Source organism: Lepisosteus platostomus, chromosome 20, assembly GCF_059453375.1.
Source record: "Lepisosteus platostomus isolate fLepPlt1 chromosome 20, fLepPlt1.hap1, whole genome shotgun sequence".
NCBI classification, from domain to species: Eukaryota; Metazoa; Chordata; class Actinopteri; order Semionotiformes; family Lepisosteidae; genus Lepisosteus; species Lepisosteus platostomus.
This window is the reverse complement of record NC_142630.1, coordinates 2,059,333-2,071,363: the sequence shown is the minus strand read 5'-3', so window position 1 is coordinate 2,071,363 and position 12,031 is coordinate 2,059,333. Positions and strand designations below refer to the sequence as shown.

Sequence of the window (12,031 nt, the reverse complement as noted above, 5' to 3'; positions counted from 1 at the left end):
ATTTGATGTCTAGAGAATTTGTTCTACACCTGAAGGTTTCGGATGAAGAAAGTGGAGTTGAGCTGGGGGCTGGGAGCTGATCAGACGGAGCCTTGCACAAATGCAGGCAGCCACCTCTCAGATTAATTCCTCACTTGTCACAGATTCATATCGTGTGAGGCTGAGCGGAATCTGAGCAGACTGGATTTAAAGCTCGAGATTCAGTATCGTCTGATTTTCAAGTGTAGACGTAACACAAGACTCCCCCAGCTGGTCCTCAGACTTCACCATACCGGCTGCAAAGCTCCTTTTTCTCCCGTTCCAGAAAGAAGTTTCCCGTATTTCCCCCCAGAGAGTTTTCAGGTGGATGTGAAGATGTTTACAGTCCTGTCATTATCAGCCATGTGAAAATGCAGAGACACAATGTTTGTGGTGTGATTAAACTAGGCAACAACTTTTTTCCTGACCTTTGGCATTCAGTGCAGAGACAGTGTAGCATCAGCCTCCTACTGCTCTGGATCCAGAGCAGACCATTTTTTTGGTCAGGCCAGGGAAAACCACCATAAATCTTAGACCTCATTTTATGGAACATTGCACTTATTACGTAGTGCAAGACTAAGGTTTAACTTGAATTACATTTTCCATGACGCTGTCTGAACCCACATGTAACCATAGGAGTGCAATTGGTATGGGCTGTAATTATTCAGCAGCACTTGTCTTCCCAGTTTTCTCTTCCTTCCATTTGTTTAACACCTGCACCACCGTTTCCTATTAAGCTGTCTTAAACTTATTATTGCACACAACAATCACATACTAGTTCTGACAGATCACTAATTGCTTATCAGCCACGTGGCCTGATTGAGAGATGAAAGGGGGGCTTAATGCAATAGCAGTCAGCTATTGAATAGGAATAACATCCTGAAGCAGCAATCACAGCTTTGTTTCTGAGGGGAGGCTTAATCTGACAGCTCATTTAAGGCCCAATGATGAAAATGAAAGAAAAAAAAACATGAGTTGTTCTCTCTTCCATTTGCTAACATGACCCATACTCATTTTTGTGTATACAGAGTCTTAAAATCCAAAGGTTGCCAGACAGTGTTGTGCATTCTGCATTCAGAAAAAAGGTCATTGCAGAAGTGGCTTTTGAAGCTTTATCATAATAAGGTGGAAGAAGAATATTTATATTCCTGCACATTTGCAAGGTACAGTCCCTTTTAGGAGGGTGATATCTTTGAGTCTTAGATGCCTGCTCCCACTAAAAGATTTTCATCCACTTAACTTCCTTACATAAAAGCTTTGGCAGTACTCATAAATTAAACATGATCACAATTGTTAAGACAAAACTGGAACAATTGTGAAATACTTTGAAGAGCTTGGGTCTGGGAGATGAGACCACATTTAGGAGTTGTATGAAAAATAAAAAAATAATGTGAACTTGTGTAGTGTGATCTGCTTTATTTCCCTGTCAGCGACACCCCGGGGGGTGGCAGTGTCCCATGTTGTACCAGCAATGGTGGAGATCAGGTGATTGTTCTGAATGTTGAACTCCTTCATGCCGTTTGTGTTGTAGAGGTGAACAGGGTGAATAGGATGGGTGTTGTTTTGATACTGTATATCCTCATTAAGGGCCTGGTCCAAGGTGTCAGAACTGGAGGATTGTGTTGCCAGACGGAGGTCGCCAGCATGTGTAAACTTTCAGGGTGTGGTTTTAGAGAGGTCATTTATGTACAGATGCAATAGAGTGAGAGCCAAGACTGAGCCTTGAGGAAGTCCATTGTCAGTCCAAGGATCAGCATTCATGTCACGCCCCCAGTCAGTACCCCGGCATGCTTGCTGGCGATATCCACCAGGATACCCAGGAAAATAAATGGAAAAGGCAATAAATAAGTGCAGAGACATCCACTGGTGTAGTGGAGTTGCATGACCATTGATGTGGTCAGAAATTACATGTGATGGAAGTGTTAATGTTAGAGAGAGGAATACTTAGGTGACTATAAATAGGAGATGACTGGAAAGACTTTGGAAGTGCTTAATTATTTATGTAGACCTTTTGCATTGGTTTATGGAATACTGTGTGCTATCATTTGCAAAATATTATTTCTGACAGTTTTTAAAAATTGTGAATTGTAGCTGCTGTTGAATCTTGTCATACTGTCTCAGCTTTCCTACCAATGGCCTTATTCCATGGAAACTATTGAGTCAACTGCAGAAAAGCTAAAGCTCAATGTCATTGCACCTTTTTGATTTCCTAAACACCCCAGGTGTCAGCTTTTCTCCATCCACTGCCTTTCTTCTCTGGCTGTATGGCATAGTGGCCTGGAGTCCTTTTGCTATTTCTGTTTGAAATAAAGATTGTTTTCCAGCTGTGAGAAGTCACATGGCATCCCATCTCCCTTGGGGGGCTCTCTCTGTCCATTCTTCTGAAGGCTGGCAGACAGAGCTGTGCTTCCTGGGGACTGGGGCATTGGCATTCAATTACAACACAACAGCACAATCTAACTCCCACATACACTTGTAAAGGTATTTTTGAGACAGTGCCATTCCATTTTATATGGAATTACTTCAGGGTGGACTTGAGGAGGATACCATACCTGATGCCCCATCATGCTGCTGCAGAGGGTAAAACAAGTTAAGGGAATGTCAAATGAACCAAATGCATTGTGTGTAAGAACTGCAGGAATTTAGGATTTATGCCTTTGTTTTTGAATAATCATATGGCATGGCCATTTGAATAAACCCAGCCATTATCTAGCCACTTTATCCGATTCCGGGTTCATGGGGTAGGCAGAGCCTTGACCGGCAAGCAATGGGAGCAAGGCAGGGTGCACCACAGACTGGATACCAGGGCAGACACAGACACAAATACACACATACTCACAGAAGTCCATTAACCAGCAGTATATCTTTTGACTGTGGAAGGAAACCCACACGAACACGGAGAGAGCATACAGACTCCACACAGACAGCAGGAATTGAAGTCAAGCTGCAAGGCACAAGACAGCAACGCTAACAACTGCACCAGTGTGGCACCCATTGAATTAGCCCAAGCATATATCCAGCACATTCTCATAGTCATCAGAATGGGTTTGCCCTCCTTTGTCTTTCAAGTATTTCAAGCTACATCCTTAGAGTTAAAGTTTTGTTTACATTAATACAACTATGTGACTTACAGCTGCAACTAATTAAAGTTATTATATCAGAAATAAAAACACAATATCTTTTTTTGCTTCCGCACTGACTGTGTGGCCCCCTTGCCCATAAGCAACGAGTGTTGAACTGCCTCCTTTGCAACTGCAGCTGTCGTTTCTGACGCAGTGGAGCTGGCAGTCTGGAGGCAATCATAAGGGTGGAGCACGATGAGGTGTCCATCTTGGCAAGGTGTTGCGTCTCGGACTCTCCGAGATCGTGCCCTGCCACTCACCGACTAGCTCACTGGAAACTCCTGTCAGGTTAGACACGGCTGGACGTGGACACTCCACACATCAAGCAACAGTGCGCCGATTCAGTCCCGAACGAAAGCATCAACTCTTCACAAGCGGGTCATATCGGTTCCTTTTCGTGTTTCTGATTTTTATCACATTTGATGCTGAAGACGTTTATTCACCTCCTCACCTATCTCACTCGCTTTTACAGCTTATACAAGAAAGCCACTCAAGTGCCTCATGGTACAGTAAGTCATGAACTGTCATGATCGGTTTTTCAGGATGGACCCAAGAACATTTTATCAATGTTCAAAATCCATTTTTTTTTCTAGAAAATACTGTATGTGCATTAATAGAGTAATACGTGTCTTTTGATGCTCAGTAACTTATTTAATGATGCTATGAATTTCTTAAATAACACTGCTGGGAGATGGAAGAAGCCAGCAAGGTTAATGTTGTCACCCTTGGCTTCAGCAGTTGAGCTGGAATGAGTCCATAGCTATAATAAGAATGGTCAATACTGTCTGCTCTCTATATAGGTCTGATCCCAGATCCTGTTGCATTTGACTTTCACCGCTTTGCAGAGGCCAGATGTACAAATGTGCACGTTTCACTTCTGTCATAGTGTAGTGTGGTGTAAATGAACACGGGTAATCAGTCTACAGTATGAAAAGAAATAAAGAAATGTGGGATGCTGGTGGGTGAATCAGCGAGGTCTATAGAATATTAGGGGGCAATGCCACATCTGACAGTGAACTCCAGTGCTCACACCTGAAGAAGGCTTTACAGCCGAAATGTTGTGTTTTCTCTCTTCTCTTTTCAGCAGGAAATAAACCTGTTACTTGTTCATTAGTGAACTGCAGGGTTCAGTGATAATCATAACTCATGTTGATCATGGGCTGAAAACAGTGATTTTTAAGGGGGTGAGATGAGTAGTGATATTCATAAATGTCAGACCTGCTACTACTGTACCTTACTCTGTCTGCTAATCACATTTCAGAAGGAAAGGAGTATCTTTATGATGGGGGTTTCTGAGGAACAACTGATTAAATATAATAGTTTATCTCAGGCATTAAAGCTTCTACTATAATAATATTTAGAAATTACTTTTTTAATGGCTCTTCCTTTCAATACCTGTGAAAGAGATCTGCAAAGGTGAAAGGAATATGCATATTATATGGAAATGAGTTGGATAATTGTATTTTTACAAGGGAAAAAACAAGGTTTGATGATTAAATAAAAGGAAGATGATTAAATGCAAATCATAGCTTGTTAACGTGTGGGATTGCATGGTGATCATTTCTAAGTGTTTATCTTTGCTTTTTTGTAGTTTGCTATGTAATTTCTTATTACACTCGCTTGTACAGACACGCATCTTATTGCAGTTACTGTGAAAATTATGCTTTTTATTTTTATGCTTCAAGTTAATCAAACTCAGAGAATTTTTGTAGCATTTGTTTATAATGAATTAGTATTATTTGTTACATAATACACCATTCCTGTTCATATGTGCCATATTTTAACCCTTTAAATTCCTGTGATGAAATTGCTTGTGCAACTGCATTTGCAGTGCACAGTGAATATTTTCATCCAGCATAATTGGTTCTGAGCACAGCTTCCTAGTGCAGTAAATAATTGCATTGCAGAGGGGTATAGACGCAGTCACCCTTTACTGGGACACTAGTTTGATTGTCCTGAGGTTTGCTGCACTTTTAAACTCCTTAGCAAGAGGCAAAGCAGGGTGAAGTCTCAGGGAGCCAGGGATTGGCCAAACTTCTGTATGTGGCCGCAGTGAGTTCTCAGGTTCACTTACTTTGCCTATGGCCACAAAATGACATTTATTAATGCTCTGGGAAGATGAGAGATGGGAATTAAATTGCACTTTCTTGTCTTTTCTCCGTTTCTTCCCCCCTTTGCTGCTCCTCTCAGAGACGTGGAAAGTGAGCTGGAGCTGGTCTGGGAGTCGGCCTGCAGAGAGAACCGCAGAATGAAGGAGGCCTTGTTGGGCTGCTGGTCCAGAAGAACCCCGGCCTCCACCGGCCCCGGGCTGCAGGCGCTGGGCTTCCGCTCTCCCAGGGGCCCCCGGACGGCCCCCGAGCCCCAGCCGGGGAACACCAGCTCCCCGCCTTTGACAGCAACGCAGGGGGGTGGCAAGTCCGGGCTCCAGCAGAGCCCCATGTTTGAATCCGATTCGGACCCGCAGCAGGGCCCTTCCTCGGATGAGGGCGAGCAGAATGGGCTGGACTTCTATTCGTAGGAGATGGGTGTGCTGTCTGCACGAGAGGGTAATTAAACCCTAGGAATCTGATGGGGTGTCATTTTTCTCTATTTTGCATAAGTTGATAAATTATATCCTACATAACATATTTCATGCAGACAATTTGGTGTTCTCCAGTCCGTGTAACGAGGAGTCTTTGCTTTTTTTTCTTTGCCTAGTTCAGTTTTGCTACATGCTGCTCACGGAAGTCCCAGTCTCTCAGCCTCAAGCCAGAGAAAAGCTCTTGCCATGGCAAAGTATTCACCATACGTGTCTTAGAAACAACTTCAGAATGGCAGGCTGCCATATGTCAATGATCCCTTGCAGTAATTGAAAGAATGTTAAAAACATAGAAGGCTGAAACTAAAATAAAGGTCTGAAAATACCACAATAAAATTACTGTGATAAAACTGCATAAATTTAAGCAGTAATGAGTATATCTGAATTCAGATCACAACTCTTAGCATGCCATTTTCCCTAATAGAGCTGAGAGCTGGTGGTCTATTGGCACCTTAGTCACAGAGGCCTCATCGGGTTTCTGGGGTTGCCTCTTAATTACTGCTCCATCAGACGAGCTGAGAAAAGGCACAACAGGCTCTCAAGCCCACGATGCTCTTCATACTGTTCACTTAACTGTCTGAAGCCTGCAAGGAAAAAGGAGTTTTTCCAGCCTTTTCAGCCCTACTGACTACAATATGCAGCCATAAAGCACCTCCACATATTATATACATTCACCTTTGATAAGTACAGGACATGAGTCCTCTATTTAGCCATTAAGCATTCTCTTCAAGAGTGTTCTGTCATTAAAACCACTTATTGCTATGTATTACATCTTTTGAGTTCGTATTGTGAATGATATCTCCTTTCTCTTTTGTCCTTAAAGATCTGCTTCTCCACTGTTTTCAAGTCCTTTTTGAAACTGAATTGAAAGAAGAGCAGATTTCTGTTGGTCAGATGATTGTTTTTAATCCAGACATGCGAAGGTTGTAACACTAATGAGAACCACTTGCAGCTGTCTTGTGGTCAAGGTGACAGTAGGGTTTCCAGTCTGTTTTTCGTCATGGTGCATGGGAGACCTCAGGTTGTATCTGTGGCACTCGAGGTGGCACAGCAGTCAGCACTGCGGCCCTGGGTTCAGCTCCTTGGACACTCCCTGCGTGCAGGTAGTTTGTTGTCCCCGTGTTCGTGTGGGTTTCCTCTCGCAGTTCAAACACATGCTGGATGGTTAATTGTTTTCTGGGAAAACTGGCCCTGGTTTGATTGCGTATGTGTCTGTGTGCCCTGGGATGGACCGGCTTGCCGTGTGCCTGTTGCTCCGTGTCACTGTGTGGGATAAAGCCATTAGAAGATGGCCAGAGCTGGATTCCACCTGGGGTTAGTCTACCACTTGGTGACCGATTCATACAAAATGGTCTCACTATTGACTTTGTGTGAAAATGTGTGTCGTTTCATAAAGATGTTGCTCCCGTAAAACATACTGCACGGATACTGTAAATTTTAGGTTTGGTGTATTACCAAATTAAAGTTTTTTTATAGTACAAAGAATGTATAACTTAGGAAATGAATTCATTAAAATAATGTATTAAATATTTCCCAAATATAATTTAATTTAATTAATGTGATTAATACATATGTGATACAGTCCCTAACATCATAGGTCCAGTGTTGAAGAAATCAGATGCCCTAGTTTTCTTTTTATATATTATATGTAGACCTAAATATATTATTTAAAAACATTGCATAAAAAGTATTCATGCAACAGAAGTCACGTGTGAAATAGGATTTAGAGATGTTCTAATTCATAATGTTAGTAGCGTAATGAATGCATTAGATATGCATCACATTCGCTTAGTTAATACAACATGAATGCTAAATCTTTCCTTATCCTCTGCTGCAAATTAAGTCTTGATCCATTTGCTTTTCTGTAAATCAGTTTTTACAACACATACATAAAATAAATACGATCAAGGCTAATATTGTGCGATTACAAAAAAATCTTATTTTACTGAGCTTTATGAACTAAAAAAATATCACTCTAGCCTCTAGTGTTACTGCACTATAATAGAGTTACTTTCAAAGTTGGCTCAACAGATTCTGGCTTCTGGCTGTCTGGAAACGTGCCCCATTTGTAGTAATATTGACAGTGTCCAAAAAAACAACACAAAGAAACAGTTGACAGAGTGATGTTCACCTCAAGATTCACCAAGAGAATTCTTATGTTGTCTTAAGTGTACCTGGGCCACTATCTGTGTGGAGCCTGTATGCTCTTCCTGTGTTCACGTGGGTCTCCTCCAGGTGCTCCAGTTTCCTTCCACAGTTCAAAAACAATACTTCTAGCTTATTTGGCTTCTGGAAAACTGGCCCTGGTGTACATGCCTGTGTATACTGCAATGGCCTGGCATCCTGTCTAGGATGTGTCCTGCCTTGTGCCGATTGCATGCTGGGAAGAGCTCGGGCTCCCCCATGATTCTGAATTGGAGGAAGTGGTTAAAAGGAGTGTGGGTGAACATTACCAGGTTTCCACAAGACTTCAGTAGTTAATTGCTCCATGGAGCCAAGTGATAAGTTTCTTGATGTACACACATTTGTGGCATTTGAAACTGTGAGCTAAGTTTCAGGTTGACTCTTTCTGACATAATAGTGACTAATGTAGATCTCTCTTCACATTCTCTTGACTTGCATAGTTGTGCAACCTGACAATAAATTAATATTGTAAAATTAGGGCCTGCATTATCGTATCAAATCCCAAGTATTTATTTCTTGTCTTAGTCACTTTTGGCCCCTGAAATGTAAGAAACAAATCTTACAATCTTTTTTAAGGTTAAATTTAATAAGCACTTTTTACTTTGAAAATGAATTTCATCCATCAGCTATTTTACCAAAGTTACTCCCCTGATCTTGTTTAACATATTTACTGATCTGTTGCTGGTTTATTGCTGCAAGTAGATTAAATAATATGTTTGCTTCTAACAGCTGTTCAACTAGCTATTTTATTCACATTAAAGTGTCACAGAGCATTTCTCCCTCCATGCAGTATGAGTTTCATATTTGATCTGAGGCATTTAGAGCAGCTTTGAAGGTCTGTAGTCTATGCTTTAAATCACTTGTGTTTCCATCGTCTGTTTTCTATTCACTATAACATGTTAGTTTTACAACTGGTAGTTATGCTAGCATCAGTTAGTGTGTTCTCTGGTATCCTCCAGCATGTTAAGGTGCAATACTGTTACCTTAATTCCTGTCATTGTTGGCATTGCTACCCAGACATGTCGTAGTGAGATGTGGTAATTGGAGAATGATAGGTTTCAGATTTTGCCTTGGTTATGAAGGTCTAATAGTGGAGGAATTATTGGAGGACTGCATTTCAGATGAGCGGTAAAGGATGAAAGGGTAATCGTTAGGACTGACGTAAAGGACCTGACTTCAGACTCCGGGATCTCTTCATTTATGTGCCTCTTTCGCCAACAGCTAAACAGCCATGTAAAAACTGGTTGTGGTTAGACACAGCTCTCTGAAAGCAGGCGGATGTTGATGTTGTTAAGCACAGTCATGATAAAAGGAAGGTCTTTTACAAATCACACATAGGTAATGAAAAATGATACTGCAGTCCTTGGGAGAACATGGTGGAATAAATTATGAAAACCACTGGAATGTGTAGAAATTTCCCACTTCTCTTAAGTGAACTAAGACTGCCTAGCCTGGTGTGAAATATTCTTCTTGTTTGTATGGCTTGGTCTATTTTTAAGAAGACTTCAGTTTTTCTAGCTCTTTGCCTTTGTATTTTGAGGAATGAACAGCACTTATATGCAAGCTGTGTGTGTGTTCGTGCCACCACCCTTCCACTTTGATGAAGATGTTTCTATATTTCAGAGGTTCAGCACAAGAGATTTATTTTTTGTCTACAAGCAAAGTGAAATACTATACATAGACACTCAGGGGAGAAACAAACCAGCATCTCGATTTAAGATTCATTTATTTAACCAAGAAACGTGCTTTGTGATAAGCACCTTATTTTCACAGAGAAGCTTGTCCACATGAGGCAACAAGTGATATGCTGTAAAGAAAGTTACAAATAAAATTAAAACAAACTAATGTCAGTTGTCAAAAAGATGTAAAATACAAAAGACAAAACAAGAGAGCAATCAGTACATGTTTTTTCTTACTGATTTTATATGTAAATTCTGTACAGTATCAGTTAAACAGAACATATGTTGATTTCTATTGGTTTGGATAAAATGTTTCTAACTTAAAGACGTTGCACTATTTCCTATAGAATATTGCTCAGAATTCTATCACGCTTCAGCACAACTACTAAGAGGTGGGACCTGCTAGTAAATATTTTAATTGTGCAATCTTCCATAACCTACATATTTAGAAACTCATTCACCCTTGATGTCATTTCTTCCATCCTCGTGGGGTTTAGCGAGTCCTTCAAATCTGTGTACGAGACTCAACAACCTTTTTTGTCTATGATTTCCAATCTGCTACTGCATTTATCAGAAACCAAGCTGTGCTCTTAACTCATGAGCTGTGGAGTCTACCTTTAGACATACACAGTGCTGCACAGTGTGTGTTCTACCTTACAGAGGGACAAGGCCTGTTTCAGACCTAAAAAGTGTCTTTGACTCATTTCAATAGCACACTGATTTGAGGCCTAGAGGAAAGAAGAAATGATATGAGTAGCCAAAGTTACCAACTTGTGCCAAAAATCTTCGTTGAGAAAGTGATTTTATGAAGAGTTTATACAATCAAACATTAAAAGAAATGTATCACCCTTTTTACTTATGTATGTTTCTGGACAAATAAAATATAAAAATATGCGGATGTTGAATAAGTATTTTTGGTATTTTTTGTGATTCACTTGGGTGATGATGACTTCTTCATAAACACGAAGTCAGATCACTACTGAGAGAGATGGCTGGGTACAGGTGATGGGACCTGCTGAACGTCCAGCCTTGGGAAAGGACAGAAAAGACGGAAAGGAACCACTATGTTCCTTTAGCTGATGTGTGGGGAGCGTTCTGGCGCACTATGGCTGCCGTCGCCTCATCCAGGTGGGGCTGCACACTGGTGGTGGTGGAGGGGATCCCCATTACCTGTAAAGCGCTTTGAGTGGAGTGTCCAGAAAAGCGCTATATAAGTGTAAGCAATTATTATTATTATTATTACTAGGCCCCTCTTAGCCAGACAAAGACAACAGCTTTGTGCCATCAGTGTGCTTGGACACTCATCTGCAAGCAGGCTCCCCCGGTCTGAGGCAGCAGTTTCTAACCTGGCAAGGCATTACAGTCTAGCTCAGTCCGTCAGTAGCCCGGCCCACCGTGGGAGACCACGAGTCAAGCATCTCTGCTAGGATTGCTGGGGAGGCCAAAGTGTGATGGTCTGGCCGGGAGTGTCTACTTATGACTACATGGCGCTACACAGGACCTCACCTGCCAACCCTTGATAATATTCTGCTCATGTCGCACAGGTTTTCTTGCCAGACGATAAAGCGATAAGCATGCCATAGATTCCCCTTCCAGCAGACTCAAGTCCCATCGCAGGCTTGTCGGATTTATTGAGACAGCCTGTGGCAGCGAGAGCACATAGACCAGTGAAGAGGCACATGGATTGTTCAGGATTCATAAGAGGAACGGGATATATGGTCCCTTAAGACAACATCTGCAAGCTGGTGCAAAGCTTGAGAGACACATGGCTTGTATTGCTCCTGACAGCGATCATACACACTACTAGCCTGTAACTTTCACAGCTGACCCCCCCGCTGATGACAAACGTTAAACTTCTACAAGAAAAAAAATCAGTCATTTTCCTTGCAGTCTTTTGTTTTCCTTGTAGTTGCTTAGTGAAAGGGTAAGTCTTTTTCTGAAGCTCATTGGGATGAGCATGGTTTACAGTGTCAGATCTCAGTCTCCAGCTAATGGGGACAGTCATCTGTGTGAGGAGAGGAAGTATCTCCTGGTCCCGGGGGGCTGGTGCTTCTGCAGCCCTTCACTCCAGCTTGGCTCTTACTGCCAATCTAACAGCTTCTGCCAGCTGCTGCTTTGAAGAGGCTGGACAGCTCTGATTTAAATGTTACAGCATACTTGCGAACTATACCAGTATACTTCATTAACTGTGAAAATGACTTTTTAGCCAAATTATCACACCAGTTTCATTTTGTTTTAATTGAATGCTTGTGGCCAAAATCATATTTACAATAATGAAGCAGTCAGAGGCTGCCCTGTTTTGCAATCTGTCTCCATTAATGGAAGGCCTCAGTTCCTGTTTGGCTGCTGTTCACCTTGATTTGTTGAGAGATAGTAAGCAAAAAATAAAAGATATCTCTACCTTTCTCTGTGCCTGCTTTTGGTTTATCACTTCTTATAAATATTTGAAG

At 41.6% G+C, this 12,031-nt stretch overlaps 1 protein-coding gene across 3 annotated transcripts in view; it reads left to right on the top strand.

Annotated features, from left to right (window-relative positions):
* The window catches only part of cep89 (centrosomal protein 89), an 85,377-nt gene extending 74,888 nt beyond the window's left edge, over positions 1–10,489 (top strand). For all 3 annotated transcript variants that reach the window (XM_088614476.1, XM_088614473.1, XM_088614477.1), the window contains one exon: positions 5,331–10,489. In XM_088614476.1, coding sequence (XP_088470602.1) covers positions 5,331–5,658 — 328 coding nt within the window. In that variant the 3' untranslated portion in view covers positions 5,659–10,489. The remainder of the gene's footprint in view (positions 1–5,330) is intronic.
* Positions 10,490–12,031: the final 1,542 nt, after the last annotated feature.